General features: G+C 44.8%; 1 protein-coding gene across 4 annotated transcripts in view; it reads left to right on the forward strand.

Annotated features, from left to right (window-relative positions):
* specc1 (sperm antigen with calponin homology and coiled-coil domains 1) overlaps window positions 1–23,298 on the forward strand; it is a 78,394-nt gene extending 55,096 nt beyond the window's left edge. For 3 of the 4 annotated variants that reach the window (XM_020649935.3, XM_020649936.3, XM_020649937.3), the window contains 4 exons: window positions 192–294; window positions 15,919–16,035; window positions 18,268–18,327; window positions 22,302–23,298. In XM_020649935.3, coding sequence (XP_020505591.2) covers window positions 192–294; window positions 15,919–16,035; window positions 18,268–18,327; window positions 22,302–22,391 — 370 coding nt within the window. In that variant the 3' untranslated portion in view covers window positions 22,392–23,298. Of the gene's footprint in view, window positions 1–191; window positions 295–15,918; window positions 16,036–18,267; window positions 18,328–22,301 lie in introns of those variants that run through there. The other variant, XR_010668645.1, reaches the window with a different exon arrangement.
* Window positions 23,299–23,610: the final 312 nt, after the last annotated feature.

A 23,610-nucleotide genomic window follows, 5' to 3' on the forward strand; every position in this document is an offset into this window, starting at 1 on the left:
AAAGTATCAGGCTATAAATAAAGCTTCTGAAATTTAGGGTGCGGAAAAGTTTGTGTGAGGATGTTAGTTCAATGAGGTGATCAAACGTTACTCCCTCCAAAGTCCAAATGACAACCTTTACCCCCCCTCTCCCCCCCCCCCCCTCTCTCTCTCTCCCCATGTGATTACGGTTTGTGTTTCCCTGGTGACAGCGTGGAAAGAAAGGACCCCTTGGCTGCTCTGGCGCGGGAGTATGGAGGATCTAAGAGAAACGCTTTACTGAAGTGGTGCCAGAAGAAAACAGAAGGCTATCCGGTAGGGATCAGAGGCCACAGACCTCTCTCTAAAAAACAGGCCAGGCCTGGTCTTCCCTGCATCGTTATGTTGCACTCACACAGCTCTCTCTCAGCTTCTCTACTTGTTTCAATCTTTTCACTGTCACTGAGGTGGTAGACGGTTGTGTTTGCAGACTCACCATTTACCCACCTGTTACCTCTGCGGGGATATGAAGTTACTGTAGCTCTGAGGTAATGGAAACAATGAAGCAAAGCACCCAGTGCTACAGACACACTGGATTTATTCATGTGTGTATTAATTCAGGCAGCCTTTCTTTTTGACATGTCCACTTGTTTATGCATTGTTATTGTGCTGTGTCCCCATCTGTTTCCCCTGCTTCCATGGAGCCAAGTGCTGACAATCACCAGGCTTAGCTGCTCCCCTTAATACCCAGTTTAAGGATCCCATTAAACCCAGGAGGATTACTGATTTGCCCATGTAATCATCATGTTCATGTGCCAGCATACCAGCTAGCTAATGCTAAAATGTGTCTCTGCATGCAAACTCACTTCAGCCTTCGCTTCATTCTGGTTCTCACCTGGTCCAGCTTGAGGACCCTCGGCCAAATCCATCATGCAAAATCAAGACACAAATTTCTCACATTTTTCAACCAATGAGATTTATTTAATGAGAAATTGTGCCGTCCAGAAGAAAAAAATGAAAACAACAAAAGCTGGTTTTACATCTGCACTCCTGAAAGTTTCTACATAACTTCAGGAGGACTGTCCCTGAAATCCTCCTGACCTGGTTGTTCACACATGCACCTCACAGCGGGAGACTATCCCTGTCAGACAGGAGGGGGCGCTGACAGAGATGCAGGTGCTACACACCGCTATAATGAGAATATTTGTCTTTGTTACGAGCTAACACAGCCCGACAGCTAAATGCTATCCTAGCGCCTATGTTAAGGCCAGTGAGCCCGTAACCTAAACGCCTCTCCTTACGTGTTGCGTAAACGTGAATGGGTATCCTGCCTTATCTGAACATGTGTACAACTGTCCTGTCTGTTTGAGGGGTGCGCGTAGGTGACTCCTCGTACGTGCCGTGACCAGCTCACTCGGACAGCCCGATCCACAAAGCCACTTGGGGTGCGATCTCCTCTGCCAGCCCTCTCTTTCATATCAGTTTAGTTCATGTGTAAAAAGCAACCGTGAAGTGTCGAAACAAAAACAAACGTTACTTCAGATTCAGTCTCTCAGGTGTCTGCGTCCTCGCGGCGTCTCTTCAACTCAAAACCAATTTCCTCCGCCAGCTCCTCCGCAGGTGCTGCTAATAAAGGTTACAGAGACAGAGCTACCACACCCCCCTCAGGTGTGTCATCAGTACTGACCCTGTGTCTCCTCCTACTAACAGGAGGGGGGGCGGGAGGTCAAGATGTAAAAAGAACGAAGCAGCAGAGTCCGCTATACGACGCTATAATGAGAATATTTGTCTGTCTATCAATGCTAAGTGTAGTTGAACAGAATCACAATGTGAACTAAAGAGTGGAGAAGAACATACTGGAGAACAGGAAACATAATGCAGCAGGTTCATTAGAGCACAGAGATGGTAGAGGTGGTGTGCAGACAGTCTATGGTCGTGCAGCGATCACAGGGAATAAACGTCACCACCCCCTCCCACTCGCTCCAGGTGAATTCTCCTGATTATATCCTGCTGAGTTCTCACATCAGATCACTCTGACTTTCTGCAGAATAAATACGAGGAGGCTGGAGGAGAAACTCCGGGTGAAGAGAGAAACATTCAGCTGTTTGTGTTCACACATGACGCTCAGACTGGAAATATCAGGAAGTTTTCAGGAGTTTTCTGCAGGTGGGAAAGCACTTGAACATGTGTAAAAAGCGATTCAAGGACTTTTTTTTCCAGACACACATTTGCGACTCCCTGAAAACGGCTCCACGTCCCACTTTTGGGACCCGTCCCACCAGTTGAGAACCACTGTGCTCGAGGATCAATTGTAGCTGTTATCGTGAGTGACTCTGGTCCCGTCATGTTCAGGGTCAGACTATCAGCACGTGGCTCTAACTCGACTAAGTATGAAAAGTGAGCTAAAAATAGACCCAGCTCTCCACAATGATTGGATAAAGCGTGAGATCAATAGTTCCCGTGTGTCAGGCACAAGACCCTCAGTGAACCCTGAGTCACCGTCCAGTCTTCTTGGGTTAATTGTTTGATGATCACACGGTGTGTGTGTGTGTGTGTTGGTTAAACACGATCAAAGATGATCCTCTGTGATGGAAATATGTGAGAAAAAGAGATAAAGCTGCTGCTGACCAGCAGACGGTCTGCTGATGGCTCTGATAAGATCACCTGTATACAGACACACATGACTCAGGCCTGCTTTGTTTGATTCGGATCTTTGGAGCAGGTTCTCTGACGCTGTGCTTAAAGACTTGTAATGTAGAGTCACGGGGGTTCAGAACCAGGGACCAGCAGCGAGGTGATTTAGAGGTAACTGAAAATGGAACTAGTTTAAGGAAAGAAATGTCTCATCAGGGGGGTCAGTGCCTTGCTCAAGGGCATATTGGCAATGCTCAGGAAGTGAACTGGCACCTCTCCAGCTACCAGACCAATTTCCAGATTTTGTCCGCAGCGGGACTTGATCCGGTTCCTAACCCAAGTCCCTACAGACTGAGCTCCCACTTACTGCTGCCCCACTTACTCCTTAAGTCCGCTGCTCGTCCCAAACAGCAGCTACAGATGAGAGTGATCACATGAAGGTTTTTTTGATGTCTCCATGCAGACTAAGTTCAACACTGATTTGTCTGATCATGTGTCAGTCTGTTGCTTAGCTAGACTAGCTTATCATGCGAACAGGCAGGCGAGCTGTCATACTGAACAGGAAGTCAGCGTTTCACAAAGAGTTACAGCTTCCTGTGAAAAGTAGCAGCCAATGAATATGCTGTGTTAAGCACACCCTGCAAGTGTCTATTTTCAGACGCTCACTGTGGAAGTGGCGACTTACAAAGTCATATTCAAACGAGCGTACACAAACGGTTGGTACAGACAGGAAGTAGAACTGCTCAGGAGAAACCTGTACCGACCACCTCTTGAGACCAGAGCAGGTCACAGATCTGTGGATCCGTACATGTGGATAAAAGTGTTCTGATTTGGAGGTTTGAAAATATGGTCACCCTAGCTGTACAAGTAAAATATTACTCTGCACAGGAAACAAAAACACATGTAGTTTCATTCAGCAGAGGTATAAAGCAGTGTATGATTTATGTTTTTTATAGTGAAATACATAGACACTAAGATGTAAGACTCGAGTAAATCCATTGTTTTACATCCCTGCGTGAGTTTAAAATGACTGGTAAAAAACAAACAAAGCCAAGTGCTGTTGCCAATCATCTCAGGTCACCTTAGGACAGCTGAGCCCCTCAACACGCAGCCCATACTGGAGCCTTATTCCCATTTAACCACGGAACCCATGATCCGCTCGCACAAAGGGCTTAGAAACACAGAGTGATTACTCACAAGTATCAGGAATGCAGTAAGAAGATTTAGCTACTAGTGTGTTTCGGTCTGTGGCATAATCCTGTCCCCTCCTGGAGTAACTGTTGTTGATTCCAGCCATGGTCCGTCTTGTTTATCGTTGTCATTACAGGCCATATTCACCTTACACCAAGTTGGATTCATTCACACACAATTGGACGGTTAACCTTAAAGGTAGATCCAGTAGAAATGTTCATTCAAACTAAGCCCCACCTCCTGGGCTCATCGGCTGGTATGTGATAACCAGCAACCTGTATTTTGCTGAAGTTGATCTGCTTCATGTAATTTTGTTGTACCCTGCATAGCATATTTATAAAGACAACTTTACATCTCGCCCTTTGACCTCTAAAGAGAAATTCAGGTTACCTTATTAATCCCAAGAGGGAAACTCAGTTTGCTTTTGTTAAATTTATTGATAAAATAAAAGCAGAAACTTGTTTTTAGTCATTTCTTTGTTGTTTATGGATGAACATTTGTTTTTATTTTGAAGGCCATATCGCCCATCCCTGTGCACGCTTTCATTGGATGGAGGAAACACACCAGCTCCGCCCAGAAACGTCCCGAGTCAACCAGAACAAACCAGAACAGTAAAATCAAGACAGAGGACAGGGTCTCTGCAGACCACCACACATGTATGGAGGCCCAGAAGGGACGATGGAGCAGCTTAAATTCTGCTGACTCTTCATTTAAAAATGTCTTCTTTTAGTGTAACTGTAGCAGCTCTCTCCTGTAATCAGGTTCTAGAACAAAATGACTTGTGGTGCTTGAAGGGGGTGCAGCAGCTACAGAGACTGGCAACAGCCATGAAAAATACACCGCAGGTGTTTTGGGTCCCTCAGTCTGCTCCCCACTGAGCAGACTGATCACTACACCTGTCAGGACCATCAGATCTGAGTCACTGTTGTATAATGAAAGCCTTGATTACTAATTGTAAAAAAATATATATTATTATTATTTCGTGTCCATTCAATTGAGGGTGCAGAAATTTAAAATGAGGGTGTAATCTATCCTTTTGCACCCTCGTAGAACCGGGCCTGTGATTGCCTAAGAATTGATGATAGTTCAAACCTATTTGTGAAGCTTGATGTTTGTGTCTCAAGTGGCAGAATGAATGTTTGGTTCAGCTAAAGGAATATAAACAGCAGCGTATTGAGTCTGTCCATTGGATCAAGTTTCCAGGGAACATCATTCTCACATATTTTGTGCTTTTGGTCGTTCTGTTTCTCTGCTGAGTGATTCAAAGCACAGCTGCTATGTTCTCTTTGCTGGTGAATTCCAACACCATCCACTGGGACTCCTGTTTTCTACCATGCATGGACATGTTCTGTGTGATTGCGTGTAAAATGTAGAGTCCAATGAGTGCATCCGTACAGTAGTACTGAGTTAAGACCCGTACTCTCGAGCTTCATGATGAGCTGAGGAGCAAGGTTGATATCCGAGACGTGACGAGCGTCATGTCTGGTGAACGTTGAAGTGTTGTGATGTTCGAGTCCACATTGAACCTAGTAATTACAAAGGATGCAGCAATACAGTCAGCTCACGGTTCAATATGTACCTCATTATTTTAGTCACGTTGTTCTGTTCAGTTCTGATGGCCCGGACTGCTGGAGTGTCTTTCTTTGGAGGTTATTCCATTCTAAGGAGTTTTATGCAAAGTAAACAAGAACAGCAAGAGAGAAGAAAGACACGATTTATACACGTGTTATGGTGTAAAGTCTCAGTGAAATGATCATCCTGCTAACATGACAGCCTCCTAACATTACAGTCTGCTAACATGACAGCCTCCTAACATGACAGTCTGCTAACATTACAGTCTGCTAACATGACAGCCTGCTAACATGACAGCCTGCTAACATGACAGCCTGCTAATGTAACAGACTGCAAACGCTACAGACTGCTAACGCTACAGCCTGCTAACATGACCGCCTGCTAACGTCACAGCCTGCTGTTGTCTGTTGCTGTAAACGCCAACTTGTCTTGTGAAAGTAATGTCTGTTGTGTTGTCAGCTTCCCGTACTTTAGTGCATGGTGATTTTCCCTGAGCATGGACTCACAGCCACACAAAGAAATACATCAAAGCTCATTGTTCCCAAAACCGAAAAAAACACAATTTACAAATGAGTATTGAACAGTGGATGCCGTACTGAGTGGTTCAGTGTTATGATGAGAATTGTTTAATTCCTGGTAATTACAGACTCAATGCTCAGAGACTGACTGATCCATCACACAGGACAGAGACTACGACAGTCACCTGAAGTAAAACCGTGTCAGCTCTCCTGCTCTTTCTGTCTTTGTTCTTGTCTTCTCAGACGGTTTAGGTTTGAATACATCCCCATGCACTGTGCAGTTGAGGACTCATGTCAGAGGGGTAACAACTCAACACTAATTGTCTCTTTAGTGCAGATTCACTAAATTGTAATTTATGCTTGGCCTCTTCAGGCTTCATAATTGATGGTCACATTGAAGGGGCGGCTCTGACACTCGCTGTTCCCTTTCCATGTCCTCTCAGTTTGCCGAGCGGTGCAGTCAGGAAACATGCTCTTACGGAGACAGTAAAGCTGCCATGTGAGACGGGGACAAAGCCGTGGGGAGTGTCCACTCTGTGCCGGTGGTTATTATATTCCTTTTGTTGGCAGACCTTTTGTTCACGTAGCAGCCTAATGAAAGTGAGCTGTTGTAAGCGTGCAGCGGCAGAGAGATGCAGAGGGCAAGGCCAATCTGTGTGATTATAGTGTTGTGGATTTTTCTGTTGGTAATGAAAGATCTCAAGTCAAAGACTTTTGTCTTTGTGTATTTTATTGCATATAGTAAAAAGTTATTTTGCAAAAGGGGCAATCAGCTACAAAAGTAACATAAGTCACAAGTGCATCAAAGATTCCCGGGGCAGTCCCGGTTGCAGAGCATATTTATACTTTCACAGGGTGTAGGTATTTTGCATATACATGAGTGATACATTGTCATTGGTTTCAGCTTGCCCTAGGGACTACGCCTTCTGCTAGTTTGCCTGGTGATTTATCTATGCAAGCTTCTTTCTATAAGGCACCTGGTACGGAGGAACACCAACAGAAACTCCTTTGTCAGGAAGGCACTGATTTAGGGTCATGCTGTACCAAGATCCTGAGGAGTGTTCCTGTTGGAGATACAGACCAAGGCCATACAGAGAAACAGTTTGTAATTGCTAAATGACGCACGAACATCCTAATCTTTTAAGGTCAAACGAAGGCAACGGACAGATAGTATTTTTCCACTACAATAGCCGAACACAAAGCCGGACGTCACAATGAGACTTCCAATTTGATCAATGAACGGGAGACAGAAGAAGAAGAGGTGACAGTGAGAGGGATGAAAAGAGACCGCAGGGAAAGTGAGTGATGTGCTAAATAACATGAAGTGAAGATTAATCTCTCGTAATCAATCAAACTTAATAAATTAGGCTCCTTTCAGACTAACTCTAATAGAAGATCAAAAGAGCGGGAAAGTGATCGACTATAGGTTGTTTGTTGAAAATGATATAGAGACTTATGACCACCAATAGGAATTCAATAAACGAAGACGGATGATAAAAATAAGAATAAACGAGAAATAAAAGAAGCAATACACACAAAAATTATCAAATGTTCAAATAAAATAAAAATCCCCTTACATAAGTGCATAAGTGCCGTCACTAAGCTCCGCCCTCATCACATCTTTATATGTGATTCCACGACGGCGTCATATCGGTGTCCCCGTCTGTGAGGTCACATTGTGTCTCAGCACAGCGCTGTTCTCCCCCGCTGGCTCAGCTGATCCCGTATCTCCTCTGTTAAGGCCCTGACACACCAATCAGACGGCAAAGGACTAGTGGCAATGAAGGCTGACTGTGGCCTCGCCTCACATCTTGGCCAAAAAGTTGCACTTGAACAAACCGACTACTATTATTTTCATTTTTTTGAAGAGGAAGAGCACGAGGAAGAATGCGGATAAATAAACCTTTGTTGTGATACGAGAAGACCATTTCTACAACGCTGTCACTCAACACTCGTGATATAGGTACTTCTAATGGTGAATAATGTCTGATGAAAAGTTGCCTCTTGACTGTAGTCGTTTTTTTGCTTTGGTCACTTTTCTTCTTGTGCACTAATTTGCTTAGCTGGACAGCCAATCAGAGTGACTCCTCTCACCAAACGCGCCGACGCCGAACAACGCCGATTCAACATATCGAATGTGTGCTGTCCTGAAATACTTTTAGGACGAGGAATTATCACTCTGAGTGCACTTGTTCTTTAAAGCACATAGATGACATCAAAAATCTGATGAACACACTAACAATTGCCTACGTGCCTGATAGCATACATCAAGTCCAGCTGCAGGTGTGTGTGTGTGTGTGTGTGTGTGTGTGTGTGTGTGTGTGTGTGTGTGTGTGTGTGTGTGTGTGTGTGTGTGTGTGTGTGTGTGTGTGTGTGTGTGTGTGTGTGTGTGTGTGTGTGTGTGTGTGTGTGTGTGTGTGTCCAGGACCTGACTAATAATATGAGACTGGCTGTGATTCTTCAAACGTCCTGAGCTCATTGGTTGTGTGTGTGTGTGTGTGTGTGTGTGTGATCATGTGAGTGGATCTGTTGATAAGAACTTGTCTGCCATATGGATCTGGATTCACAGCTAGAGAAGACAGATGGAAACATCTGCAATGACGTTTAACAGCAAACACGTTAAAGCTCTTGACATGCTCCATGCAGAACAGTCTGTATGAGTCTGTATCTGTATGAGTCTGTATGAGTCTGTATCTGTATGAGTCTGTATGAGTCTGTATGAGTCTGTATCTTTATGAGTCTGTATGAGTCTGTATGAGTCTGTATGAGTCTGTATGAGTCTGTATCTGTATGAGTCTGTATGAGTCTGTATGAGTCTGTATCTTTATGAGTCTGTATGAGTCTGTATGAGTCTGTATGAGTCTGTATGGGTCTGTATGAGTCTGTATCTGTATGAGTCTGTATGAGTCTGTATCTGTATGGGTCTGTATGTGTCTGTATCTGTATGGGTCTGTATGAGTCTGTATGAGTCTGTATCTGTATGAGTCTGCATGAGTCTGTATGAGTCTGTACGAGTCTGTATGAGTCTGTATCTGTATGAGTCTGTATGTGTCTGTATCTGTATGGGTCTGTATGAGTCTGTATGTGTCTGTATCTGTATGAGTCTGTATCTGTATGGGTCTGTATGAGTCTGTATGAGTCTGTATGAGTCTGTATGAGTCTGTATGAGTCTGTATTAATCTGTATGAGTCTGTATTAGTCTGTATGAGTCTGTATGAGTCTGTATCTGTATGAGTCTGTATCTGTATGAGTCTGTATGAGTCTGTATCTGTATGAGTCTGTATGAGTCTGTATCTGTATGAGTCTTACCCAGCAGCAGACTCCACACCCCGGTTAGGTTTAGGTCGTTGAAGCCGTTTAATTCCTGACGTGTGTTAAACTCTCTGGAGAGAATGAGACGTGAGCGTGGACAAACTCTTTCACACCTCAAATGTCAGATTCTGGGAAGCGCAGATCGATCAGTGCAGACCTTAAGCTGCCTCTGATTGGCTTTGCCCTGTGGGAGAAACTGAACGGACCTCTCACAGTAAATTAGAATCCACAAGGGATCCAGTACACGTCAGCGCAGGACTGGACACTTGAAACACACGACCTCTTATAAACATCTTCTGTTGTGCTGGTTTTGCTGCTGTATGAACGAACACCTTAAATTGGATCATCTCTCAGTGCCTCCACGTGTTCTTCATTCTCACTACGAGGCAATGTCATCATGAGCAGATCTCGTGTGGGATCCTTGAAGTGTCCCAGAACGTTCACTCGTATTCAAGACGTTAACATGGTAGAAGGAAACTCTCAGGCTTCAGCTGCTCCACAAACGGAGGTCGGTGCTCTCAGAGAACGACCTTAGACGTACAAAAAGAGTCTAATTCAGTGGACTCCTTCTTTCAGACGGGATACAAAAGAAGTAGAGGAGCACAGGACTAACGTTTGGGCGCACTGTGTCTCCCTCAGAGTCTAACAGTCCAGGTACAGATTTAAAAACGCTAAATACACTCTCACAGCGAGTCTCCACTCATTGGTTAATGAACGAGGGAGGTGAGGACGGAGAATAACGGAGCTCTGACACACTGACCCCAGATAAAAGCTAGCCTGAGGTGGGATCAGGGGTAGGGACAGCATAAGGGGTAACGACCTTCTTCCACTGAAACATTCCTCTTGGATGGATGTTTGGATTTGTGTCAAAGGAACAAAAACATCCCAGCAACCTTTAGCTTCTTCCCTAAAGCAGAGTTATTCTTTGATCCTCGTTTTTTAGACACTTTGGTAAACTTCTTTGGGGGTCCTTGACCACATGTTCACTGATATCAATCTGAACGGGGCCTAGTGGAGATTCTCTTCTTACCTGTGTGTTTGGTTGTTAATGAAACAAAGATGGAGGACATCCTCGTCTTGCCTCATCATCATTGTTAATTTAGTTTGTGAACATTAAGGAGTCTTTATCACCTTAACGGTTGTTTAACTCTGAGTCCCACAGTCGACATGTTGTTGGTCGATGTTGTCAAATTGTCCGCAGAGCAGAAGTGGCTTTGAAGGTCGGCTCTGTAAGAAAGAACTGATCCTTCTGTGTATTTATCCGCCACTTTGATGTCCACATTTAGAAAAGCTCTGGACTCTTTTTTTTCTCAATTAACCATCGAAGCCAAACAAAAATAAATGTGCTGTTTGTTCAGGGTGGGAACAATGAGCCAAGGCTCGAGACATCGGACTCAGCTGGGCCTGACAGAGCTCAGCTCATCCGGCCTCGTCTGGGAAACACACACACACACACACACACACACACACACACACACACACACACACACACACACACACACACACACAGACATACACACACACACACACACACACACACACACACACACACACACACAGACATACACACATGGAAGAGAAAGGAACAGACAGCCCCCCGTGTGGACGTGGAGTTCAGATATCAAGGTGATGTAGGTTACAGGAGTTCAAAGGGTAATAAAATAAGAAATGTACATTTAATAATGATATTACTGCTCGTCAGCATTAAGTAACACGTTATAAGTTATCGTAGGAGAGGGCTGAAGTTCAAAATAAAATGTTCTTGTGGCTTTAACCCTTTAAATCTTCTATGAGAGAAGTAAACAACGTTATTTGGGTCAACACTGAGCCACTGCGGGGGAAAGAGCCTGTGGGAGTCCTGACCCCGGACTTCCACCAGATGCAAGTGCGTCCGCTCCGCTCGGGTACAGCTCTGTGTTCAGTCCTCTGCCAACACCCACACAGGCTGCGTATTCAGAAAGTGCATCGCCAGACCAAGAAGTTCCTGCAGTGATTACAGAACCACTCTAGTCAGCGCAAGATAATACAACGTATGTGGTTTAAACCGTCGACCTTCAAGTTAGCTTAGGAGGAAGCTAAGTTAGGAAGCTTACAAACCTATCTCAGCTAGCATGTAATAAATGACCCCAATGTAGCCATTTAGCCACGGCCCATAGTCGCCATGGTAACAGGTGAATACACATACTCCTAATGCTAACAGTTGCTAACAACAGGCTGAAGATGCTAGCAGAGTCAGATTCATGCAAAATCCTGTAATAGCTTGTCAGTTCACATGTTTGTGTAGATTCTCATGTCTGTTGCCGACTTCTCCACCCTCTGATCGTCAACAGATGAGCGTTGGGGAAGATGAAACGTGCGTTACAGCTCTGTGTCTTACAGCAGGGCAGTTGCACCAGGTCAGCTCCCTGACCTTCCATGTCGCCCGCTCTTTATCTCTTGGGTCCCGCCTGCCCGGGCTTTCAGCCTGTCATTGCTCATGACCATGATTCATTACAAGGTCCATGAGGACGTTGTCCTCGTCTGTGTCCCGCCTTTTCAAGCTTTCTTTACTGTCGTTTGTGCGGTCTGCTCCTCCTCTCTTCTCGTGTTTGTTTTTGTCTTACTCACGGTTCGCTCTTGGTCTTCTGTCTTCTCGTCACCCTTTTCATTTAGCCAAGGTGAGGTGGAGTAACTCCAGGACAGGAAATATACAGAGACAAGCTCATCAGTCAGAAAACTCCCACAGGCTTCATGTGCCCCCCCCCCCCCCCCAGACTGATTAGCTTTTAGAAAACTGTCTGCTTATCCTGGCTGCATGTTTGTATTGTTCTAAATCCTTTATCTGCGAGCTCAATAATCCAATCATGGCACAGAGACATCTTGGTGTCAAAGGTCATAAGAGCACAACCACCAGAGGGGCAGCACGCCATGTGACTGAGAGTGACTCTCAGCATTTTCACCTTCTGGAGCCCAAAACCACCTCCATCTTGTTTTTAGTGCGCACAATCTAAAACTGCTGTCAAAGGGATGTTAACACACCTGACTCAGTTTCTAAATGTTTTTTAACGTCTGGATACGACCTGTCCGTCCATCAGTGAGGGACGTCACCTGTGGGTCTGAAATGTTTACTCCAGTACTCACTCACGTTCCCCGTTAGTGGGTGAACAATCTGGCGCTTGGTGAATTATGCTTCACAATAAGAGGAAGTGCCGACATTGAAGGACCAGAAGGCGATGTCGTTATGAACACTAAGCCGCCACAAGCATCGATTATCCCTGTGGAGACTTTTCTGACGCCACTCGCTGAAGATCCCAAAAGTCAGAAGGATCATGAGGTGGCGCTTTCATGATGTGAAATTAAGATTTAACGAGCTTTTGTCCTTCTGCTTCAATCGTTACTCTCGTTTACTTTTTGAACCAGGCTGTAAACATGTTAGTCTCTGCTGTAAAAACAGGCTTTTTTGAATAGGTGTGTATGTGACTTCCTGTGCTTCTGCAGCCAGCCTCTAGTGGACACTTGAGGAACTGCAGGATTTTATGACTTCAGCATCGCCTCCATTTTTCATCACTCGAGGTTGCTGATTGGTTAAGAGCCACAAAGGGACTTAAATATGTGTTAACGCGAGAGTGGGTAACACAGTAACGTTAGGAATTACTTTCTAAAGTAACTTTATCAACACTGCTCGTGATCTTATTACTGATGCAATCTAAAATCATATCACTTTCCATTTGGAGGAACAGCAACGTAAATACACAAAGATCAAATTTTTCTCTCTCTCTCCCTCACTCTCGCTTTCGCTCTCTCATGCTCTCTCTCGCTCTCTCTTGCTCTCTCTCTCTCTCTCTCGCTCGCTCTCTCTCTGCCTCTCCCTCTCTCTCCCTCTCTCGCTCGCTCTCTCCCTCTCTCTCTCTCCCTCTCTCTCTCTCTCTGTACGAGCCCCTGCCTCTCTCCCTCCCTCCCTCCCTCTCTCTCTCTCTCTCTCTCTCTCTCTCGCTCTCTCGCTCTCTCTGGTTCTCTAAGCACTAAAAAGCGACGGCTCTGCCTTTTGTGCCTGACGAGACGCTTCCTGTCGCTTGATGCTGTGTTTGCTTTTCTGATTCGGCTCCCAGAGAGCTGTTGTTGTCCGCTGCTGTTTTAGCATTCAGGGCTCTCCCTCTCTTTTTTGAAAGAATCCCCCCCCCCCCCCCCGCTCCCTTGCACCCTTATTATGAGAGGAATGTGAGCTGACATGACTGCACTTATTTTTACGGACTGCACATGTTTGCCCTCCAGACATACTGACAGGCAGTGACTGGTAACGAGGAGACTCATTCAATCAACAACACTCTAAGCCTCGGTCCAAAGCGACTTCCCCTGAATGTGATCACTGCTGCTGACGATCAGCAGACAGCGCCGACTGAGCTCGATCCAAACCGATGATTATTTATCGTGTTTGATTGGCTGTGTCTGAAATCTCACACCTCTTACTCTCCAGTGAAAACAAACACCGTTCTGTAGTGGTGTCTGCATTCTGAGTGAGCATGACCATACCCTTAAAAGTGAACTCATCGTATCCCAAAATGCATTGCAAAAAGTAATGTACAAACAATCGTCAAATCCATGCTTTGCAGTTAAAGATTTATCACGAGGGACGAGAGGAGCGACCATGCATTGACAGAACTCAGAAAAAGTCGATATTTGTGGGTGCTGGGTATCCGGGTTGTTAGTTTGTGCCTTTATGTTAAAAGGCTGTAGTTCTCTTTGCAGCGGCCGTGGGTTCAAATCCGACCTCGGCCCTTTGCTGCATGCCCCACTCTCTGCTCCGTACATTTCCTCTCTGTTCAGCTCTGCTGTCCCTGATAAAATGGCGGAAATAATAACAACAAAGTTGATATTTGGAGAAACTCTGACTGAAATCTAGAAGATGTTTAATAAAGATGATGATGACTCACACCAGAGCAGAGTCTGTAAACTGTAATGAGTGTAGGTGCAAAGATATCTGAAATGATTCATTTAAAGCTCAGTACGTTGATCTGAGATCCCGGGGGACTGGTCCTCTTTGTGTTGGTGAGCAGGATTTTTCATTCCCGGCTCACACATCATGGAAAATTTGACCTCTGACATCATATGGGCATGTTCTGTGACCTTTTTATTTTTGAGCTTTTTCTGTATTTATTTAGAGACGGGACAGAATAGAGTCTGAATCTGATGAGAGAGAGAGAGAGAGAGTTAGTTCCGACATGCCAGAAAGGAGAAAAACGTCGGACCAGAACCTGGCCATCCGCCCCCGAGGACTCGTACTCGTGCCTTTGCACATGGTTATTATTGATCCTCGGCCGGCGTGAAGCTGCACGTTATAGCTCTGGGACTGTGATGGCTTCACTGTCGGCGGGCGGAGTCGAGTCTGAAATGTTTTGGTGGACGTGAGTGTGTGATGTCACACACACTTCACTGTGATCCTTGAGGAATCATAGTAAACGTGAACAAAGCCTCCGTTGGGGACTCTACTTCCTGTTTGGCTTCATTGAAACGCAGCAGCTGCTTCTTCAGATCTCATTGTGATCACAGAGAGCTCGTCGGCTTTCACCTGATGACTCACGTCGGGAAACAATCATCGGCTTCACTTCCTCAGCGCTTCAATCCTTCAGTCTTTGTTTGTTCTCTCTGAACACGGAGAAGGTGTTGATCTCTGGCATGTTGCAGTTGACCTTTAAACGCCCTGATTCTTTCTGACCACATGAACGCAGCACAGTGTTCACCTGTGAGTCTGGATCTGCTCGAGGTTTCAGCCTGTTGGAAGGTTTTTCTCTCCTTCCTCTGATGCTGGATTGATGTGGGATCTCTCTAAATGATAACAATCAGAGCGAGGTCTGGACCTGCTTTATTTAGATCTGTGAGTTTAGAAATGGTTGTTATCGTTGGCGCCTTATCAATAAGAACTGATTGATGAAATGTTTCTGGCCGCCCGAGCTGTGAGGAAATGTTACTTTAATTTGAAAATACATTTTTATTTCAAACTCAGGGGTTTGGGAAACTGTTTGAGGAAATTTGAACTGAGGGGTCTCACGGCGGTCTTATCACCGCTCACGTTTCCTGTGAGTGGATGAACAATAACAGAATCCAGTACTCAGTGTTACTAAAGAAGGACATCACATTTAAAAGTACAAAGATACTGTTTACTCGTCGTGCGTCTTCACACCCCAGACTCTGCACCTATGGAGACAGACACCCCCCACCCTCTGGACCACCCTCCCCTCAGACATCCACAATGCCACAGCTCTAACGCCAAACAATCAGTCCAGGAAGTGTTTCTTTGTGAAACTGTCTTCTCTTATCGCACACTGAAGGAGCTGTACACAGTGCAAGACATGGTGATGCTCCGTGAACAACACACACACACGCACACACATACACACACACACATACACACAAACACAACAGGCTGGACGTGCTGTGATGCAGCCCAGGAGAGGGATCAGAGCGCCTCGGAGGCTTACAGGGGATCGAAGAAAAAGTGTTTTGTAACATCCTCTCTGAAGGAAACACAAGCTGACATTAATTCACCCTGAAAGACCCCCAACGACAGACGTTAGCATAACATGTGAAGTGGCGTGCAGCTTCCTGTGAGTCTATGACACGATGGCTCTTTTTCATGGCCTGTGCATGTTGTCAGCTCTCCCACTGAATGTATGGGTGCTTTAAGCTTGTTATCACCATGTGCTGTTTGTCTTCTTCACCTCCTCTTCACCCTCTGTCTCCTCCTTTTCTTCCACAGAATATTGATGTGACCAACTTCAGCAGCAGCTGGAGCGATGGCTTGGCATTCTGTGCCCTGCTGCACACTTATCTGCCTGCCCACATCCCTTACCAGGAACTCATCAGTCAAGATAAGGTTAGAGAAAATACTCTAACCTTAAAATAAGAGAAAATAAGAAATGACACACATGCATGCATGTACTAACCTCAGTCTGCATCAAATCTCAGTGTTAAATGTAAGACAGAGCCTGACCAGTAGAAATAGTGCAACCTAAAAACACTTCACTGGTTATTCTCTGATGGTGATGCCATGAACTTCTCAGTGATCCCGGTATAACTTGAGTGTGATGTCACAGCAACATGGGCACAGGGGAGTATGGTCTACAGGCCTGGAACAAATGTAATGATGTGACCTAGGCGGTTTTAAGGCACCCCCACATGGCCGTTTTGGACGCCCCTCGATTTGCCAGATATGAGAGCAGTTATCAGGTCAACAGGTGTTGCAGCGATAGAAGCGGGCAAGAGAACTGGTTCAGATAGAAGTGATTGTACCCGACCTAAAAAGCCTCTGCATGTTTCTAATAAGCTCCACAAGCAGAAACGTGCTCAAACTAGGATCAATATTGGAGATGATTTTGAAAAATGGAGAGAGGTTAGAACACAGAAAGGTTTACAGACTGATGCAGAGCTGGATAAACACTGAAGCTTCAGTGTCCACAACATGGTGACCTGTGTGAGCATCGACTTTAGAGAGGAGGGGGTGAGGGGAGACAGCTCTCTACAATGTTTTGAATCTGGACTGCAGTACCCATTTTAAACACTAGGGGTCAGAGTTACATATTGCTCCTTTAAAGATGGCCCCATGTTTGTCCCCTGCTGAGATAGTGAGAGAAAGTCTCGGTCTTTGATTATCTGGACCTGTAGTATGTTAGCCTCTCTTCAGCCTCTCCACGTGGTGCAGATGAAGCTGAACATGAAACCTGTGAACCTGTAAACGGCTCATTTTGTGAAGATCTTAAAGATGCATGTTAGTCAGGAGGAACATACAAATCTCTGTCATTCTCTGAAGCCTGTTTCCAGAAGTCATGTTTTCCACCGTTAAGCAGCTCGTTACAGACTTCCTGTGAGGAGTTGTATACATTGGAAAGGTCTGCTGTGTTGTTGACACAGCATTTAAAGACAGCCTTAAGATGAGTTATGATCTGTAAGTGATCCTAAGCAAAGGGCAGCAGGGTAATGTGTTGACAGTAATGTATTGTGAGCATGCATGTGCTGTATATACAGTAACAATATGGTTCTCCTCTGTTACTGCGGGTCTGATATTTCACAAAGCGTTTGACACACGCCTTCGACACTTCCTAGCTGACAGATGAATCGTGTGTTTTGCAGTCCGCTCCGCTGTAAATGTGTAACCTGCTGACAGAGACATCACACAGCCCATCACTCTGAATAATTCAATAGACCCGTGTTGGCTAAATAACTCTTGCTGAGTGACTTTCCCCCGAGGCCCAAACACCCGACCTCTTCCTGGTATAATCTGTCCTTCTAATAATCCCATTACCGACCTCCTTCCTCTTTTGTTTTGTTGAGAAAACAACAGTGGAGGTGGTCCTACAATCCAGCTTTTAGCTGGATTGTAGGACCACCTCCACTGTTGGAGGATGTAGTTCTGTTTTAAGATTTTTTTTTTTTTTTTTGGCTTTTGTGCCTTTATTGTAGAGATAGGACAGTGGATAGAGTCAGAAATCAGGGAGAGAGAGAGAGTGGGGAATGGCATGCGGGAAAGGAGCCACAGGTCGGATTTGAAGGACTACAGCCTCCATACATGGGACGCACGCACTAACCACTGTGCCACCAGCGCCCCGTAGTTCTGTTTAATGAAAATCTACAGCTGCAGGACTCATGATGAAGAATATACCATCCATGAATGTATCCGCCCAGCTGTGCTGAAATCTTGAGGAGATTCAAATGAAAGCTGGAGCGCCTGTGACAGTCATGATTAGCACCTGAAGAAGCTGCCGCTCTCTGCAGAAACGTCCGAGGGATGATGTGGGTGACTTCAGGTTTCTGTCAGCAGCACTCACTTATGAGAACAGTGTGCATTTCACGCTGACGTTTTCATCATCACTCGGCTCATGCAAAACGGAAATAAGAAACTCTATATAAGGAGAGTCAGGCTCAATGTACAGGGTTTAGTGTACTGGGGTTTTAATTAGTCTCACCGACAGATGAACCCCAGTACACTTTAAACAAATAGAAGAGATGATATGGTACACACACACAGCCAAGTCTTTCACATGTTTTCAGCTGTTTGTAAGGGACGTTCACAGGGTCTCACTCTCAAACTCCAATGTTTGTTTTTCTGCAGGTCCGGAATCTGACCCTGGCTTTCCAGGCGGCCGAGAGCATTGGCATCAAACCCTCCCTGGTGAGTTGATCCGTCACAGACCTGCACACACACGTACACATACACAAAGAAGGCGTTTCCACCTTCAGAAAACTCAGAAAAATCTCCTGACATTTCCTGCTGAGCGTCATGTGTGAACACAAACAGCTGAATGTTTCTCTCTTCACCCGGAGTTTCTCCTCCAGCCTCCTCGTATTTATTCTGCAGAAAGTCAGAGTGAGCTGATGTGAGAACGCAGCAGGATATAATCAGGAGAATTCACCTGGAGCGAGTGGGAGGGGGTGGTGACGTTTATTCCCTGTGATCGCTGCACGACCATAGACTGTCTGCACACCACCTCTACCATCTCTGTGCTCTAATGAACCTGCTGCATTATGTTTCCTGTTCTCCAGTATGTTCTTCTCCACTCTTTAGTTCACATTGTGATTCTGTTCAACTACATGTAGCATTGATAGAAAGACAAATATTCTCATTATAGCATCTTATAGAGGACTCTGTTACTTCCTTGTCTACTTTTTACATCATGTTTTCCCTCAGGAGACCCCGCCCCCCCTCCTGTCTGACAGAGATAGTCTCTACTGTGAGGTGCATGTGTGAACAACCAGATCAGGAGGATTTTAGGAGTAGATGTGAACACAACTTAAGATAACAAAGACGATTTTCAGGAGGAGAAGTTTACAGAGTTGCCTCTCGGCCGTTCATGACTCTCTTTTTCCTCCTGATGGTTTTTGTGCAGAACTGTTTCCTATCGGTTATGGAGGACGTTTGTGGGCTGGATTAATTTTCCTGCCTCGAGCTGTGCACTAAGAATCAAGAGAAAAAGGAACCTTATACATAATTGAGACTGATTGGACTTTGATTAACTGAGTTAGTTTGTTAAAAAATAACGACCGGCTGCTGCTCTGAAATATTTAGACTTAGTGAGTGTGAGAAAAACCCTCCAACTTCCAGGGCGGACTTTTACTCTCCAGACATTCTTATATACTCAGTAGTACTGGAGGACGCTTTGATTGATTTGAATGTGTTGGACGTGTATTCACAGCGTTTGAGACATGAAAGGGTGAAACTAATATGACCTCACTTCCTGTCTGTTCTACATCTGTGCGTTACGTCATGTCTTGTTACTTTTCCCCCATGTTTGGAGGAACAGGATGAAACAGAACAGACACAGTGTAACCAAAGTGAGTGCTCAGAGATGAAGTCATGAAACACACGCATCAGGTCGAGCAGCTTGCCGTGGACGATCGGGAACAAAGTGAATCAGTCCGGAATGTTTCACTGAGTCCAAAGTTCACGTCTTTATCTGATTAACTCTCTGTTTACGTTCTTGTGGCTTCAACATTTGATCCTGAAAACTTGTTCCTATGTCAGAGAATAAACAAATAAAGAAGTGAAGCTGCTGGCCACTGCAGAAAGAAGGACGTCCACTCCTCCGCGGTGTAAACAAACCGTCAGAGAAACTCCTCCCCCTCATGCAGCTGTGAGAGGTGGTTGAGGTGACTGGACCGGAGCTTCAGTGTGAATGTGAGCAAGCGGATGCTTCTGTGACGCCGGATCCATGTGGAGTCATGTGAAATCATGCTGAACCGTCTGACTGGATGCCAACAGACGGAGTTTGTCTCCGAGCTGCAGCTTCACAATGCTGATAAGAGTCTTATGATGCTATGCTTATGTTGCCATCATCTGCCCAGGGACAACAGATAGAAATTAGCTAGCTAGCTAAATCTGGTACAAAGCACCTCTTCTCTTCTGAGACTAATGTTTTTTTTGTAGACTGTCCCTGATTCAAATAAACGATTAAAATAAATTAAACGCTTTGAGCCATCAGCACGTCATTGAAAACAGTGAACTCTTGTGTTTGCCAATAACCTTTAAAGTGAGTTCATCACTGACACAAACGAGCACTTTTCTTATCATTGGTGATGTTAAGGCGAGCTCATGTCTAACGCTGACCTTTTCAAAAGACAACACAATTTGCAAAGTCAAGTTTGAACAGAAGAAAAGGTCAGCAAAGGTCAACCTGCTGGTGCTGGACGTCTGAGAACTCGAGACACTGATCAGTGCTCAGGTGTTGGACATTTAGTCTCATTAGAAGTGTCTCTCAGTCATCAGCAGAAACATGTGCAGAGTCGACTTAATGGTGGGGAAATCGACTGAGAACACACTCTCCAAAAGTTCAGAGGGACTGAGATGTTGTGATTTTCTTTCTAATAAATTGGTGATGCCGAGTAGGAGTCAAGTGCGGGAGGTTTTCATCTCACTGTGACATTTTTATTTCCTACGCACCTACTTCTTGAGATCGTTGGATGTGCGAACACCTCCTTTAAAATGTAGGAAAAGAGTCAGAAAATGTTAGAGAGAGCGGGGTAGAAGTTCAGGAGTTCAACCAGCAGCAGATGTGTAGAGAATGGTAGCCTCTGTACGTCCCTGCTCCTCTCTTCTAAAGCAAAGTCCAACAGGATGAGAAATGATTTCATAACTCAGGACATCAAACGACTGAACTCCAAAGATGACCCTGATGAGGTTTATTTTAGTTTAAATGAAAGTTATATGGATGTTTTTAAACGATCCGAGTTTCTTCTTGTTACCTGATGAACTCTAGTATAGATGTATTTACTGTTTTGACGTTGTTTCTGTCGTCTGAGTCCATGTGTCTGTTTCTAGATGTTGATGCATAAACGTTAGAACACAAACACCCGTTTCTGAAAGAAGGTTTTGTGCAAACTCTGAGTCTGTTAACCCTGAAATGAGGGAAACTCTGGGTTATCCATTTCAGAGGGGGAGGTCACTCAAACCCTAAAAAGAAGGGTAACTCCAGCCCGTTCCAGAGGGAGCGGTAACTTTACCTATGAGTCAGTTACTATGGTAACTGAGTCCGTGACCCTAACCTGGTCAGGAGCAGGTTTTCTTCAATGAACCCTGAGTTCAGAGCCAGAAACGCAATTTCATGTCCTCATTCTTTCAGCCCATATCACGCCGTGTTAGTAAAGATTCACCGTTTGTCTGAATAAAAATCCAGGTTGTTTTAATATGATATGTTAGGGTGGCAATACTACAGTGTATAAGAAGAACTATTTTATCGAACATGGCGTCTTTTAGTCGAGCCTCATAAACCTGAGCCTTAATAAACTAAATGGGATAAAGGTGAGAGGATATTAAGCCTATGTGTTTGAATACAGCTTTATGTTGGGGATAAAGTTAATGCACATTCAAATAGACTCTGAATGAAGTTAATTTAAATCTATAGGAGCCTATTATGTTCTTATATTTCATTTTGAGCTGTTTTAACGTTGTTTTTCTTCTTCTAGATTACATCTTAATGAAAAAATATTGTATAGGTCTAATGCCATTCCACCAGTTATGACCTTAAATATTATAGGCCTAATTCTGATTAAATATTAAATTAATAGATATTACGGGCTGACGCGAGCAGCTGTTTTCTCTTACACCGCTTTTCTCTCCTTTGCCGCTGCAGCAGTCTTACTTTTTTTTCATCCTTAAAACCTGTTCATATTCACCGTAGCCTATGGCCACATGAAGATATTGATATATTTAGAGATGGTTAAAGTACGAAGATCTCTGGTGAATCGTAGAATCAGGGCTCCATTCATGGTGGCTTTTTATAGTTGCGATGCACGCACTGAACACCGAGTGGACCTACTCAGAGTTGACTTCACAAATTGAAATCTGCTGATCTGGAACCGAAAACTCAGAGTTTCCCATCTGAGAGTAAATCAACTCAGAGCTCAGGGTTAGACTGAGGGTTTGTTGAACCTTCTTTCAGAAAACGGCCCCCTGCAGTGCAGGGCCAGTTGTTTGGACTCTCGTTAAGTGACATACAAACAGGTCCACGGTGAAAAATTATGTTTAGCCTACTGAAGCAGTGTTGACAAAGCTGGGATGAGATCTACATTCCTGCCCGGCACTGTTTACTGATTGGCCTGAGGGGGGTGCTGTTTATTAAACATCTTTAAAAATGTGTGTGTTCCCATCAGGACATGGAGGAGCTGATGACGACTGACAGACCAGACTGGCAGAGCGTCATGCAGTACGTTTCTCAGATCTACAAGTACTTTGAGACCTGACTGGAGGGGAACGAGGTGCCACAGGGCCATGGTTCGGGGTCACTGCAGCACTTCGGGGTCACCGCTTCAGCACTAGATACACCTCCTACACGGACCGGACCGGATCCTGCAAACCCTCTCCTGCTCAAATTCTCTGTGTTTGAAACATCACAGTCACACTAAGCTGCAGTTTTCATCTTTGTGTAGAGGACCGGTTGAAGAAACACATCGAACACGTGCCAAATCTTTCGCCAATATGCGACTCAAACGAGACGATCTATGCATGGTCACAGTGTCATGCTCTACGTGGGTGTGCAATGTGACGTCTCCCACTCTGCTCTGAACCAATGTGGACACAACTTTCTGAACATTCAAGTCAAAGTTTGATCGTTGCTCGTACTGAGTGTTGAACAGACTGCCGTTTGCAGAGCAGGAACTTCAGAGCTGACAGGTTTGAGTTGAACAAACCGTCTGTCCTTCAATATTGAAACCATCGAACACTAGCCGGGTTTGTGACTCTCGTTTTATCAGGTATATTTTTAAATTAAAACAGACTGACAGATCTGTATGTCTGCCATGTTTACAGCACTAAGGACTGAAACACAACATTGTTTTGTCCATTTCCAACCTTCCCATCAGGACTCACTCATTAACGGCACTGTAGCTGCTTTGCAACACATGACTCAATATGTTCGGCATGCCGGGTTACATGAAGGAGAGGAGTCAGTGTGTACGTGTATCCGCTGAGGCATAACACGCTCTCCCTGACTCCGTGGTTTAGACGTTTTGGAAGATAAGAAGTGTTATTTATTTATTTAGAAGAAATGCATCGTGAAAAAGTGAGAACGTGAATGGATATGTTTGCAGTTTTATAGTTGAGGTGACAGATTTGTGGGAGAGTTGCTCAATAAACAGTGAATGGACTCGAGCTCGTATCGTTCTTTTCTCTTCTTTCACACCGCAGGTCATACCGTCACATTCACACACTGATGGTAGAGGCCGCTGTGTAAAGAGTCCATCAGTATTAACTCATCTATTCATACACATTCACACACTGATGGTAGAGGCCGCTGTGTAAAGAGTCCATCAGTATTAAGTCATCCATTCATACACATAAACACACCGACCACGAAGCAGCAGGAGCAACTTGGGGTCATCAGGGGATCAAACCCCCTGATCTTCTGGAGGAGAGATGACTGACTCTACCACTGATCCGCAGCCGCCCTGACGTCATGTTTAT

The sequence above is a fragment of the Labrus bergylta genome, chromosome 14 (genome assembly GCF_963930695.1).
Source record: "Labrus bergylta chromosome 14, fLabBer1.1, whole genome shotgun sequence".
NCBI lineage: Eukaryota > Metazoa > Chordata > Actinopteri > Labriformes > Labridae > Labrus > Labrus bergylta.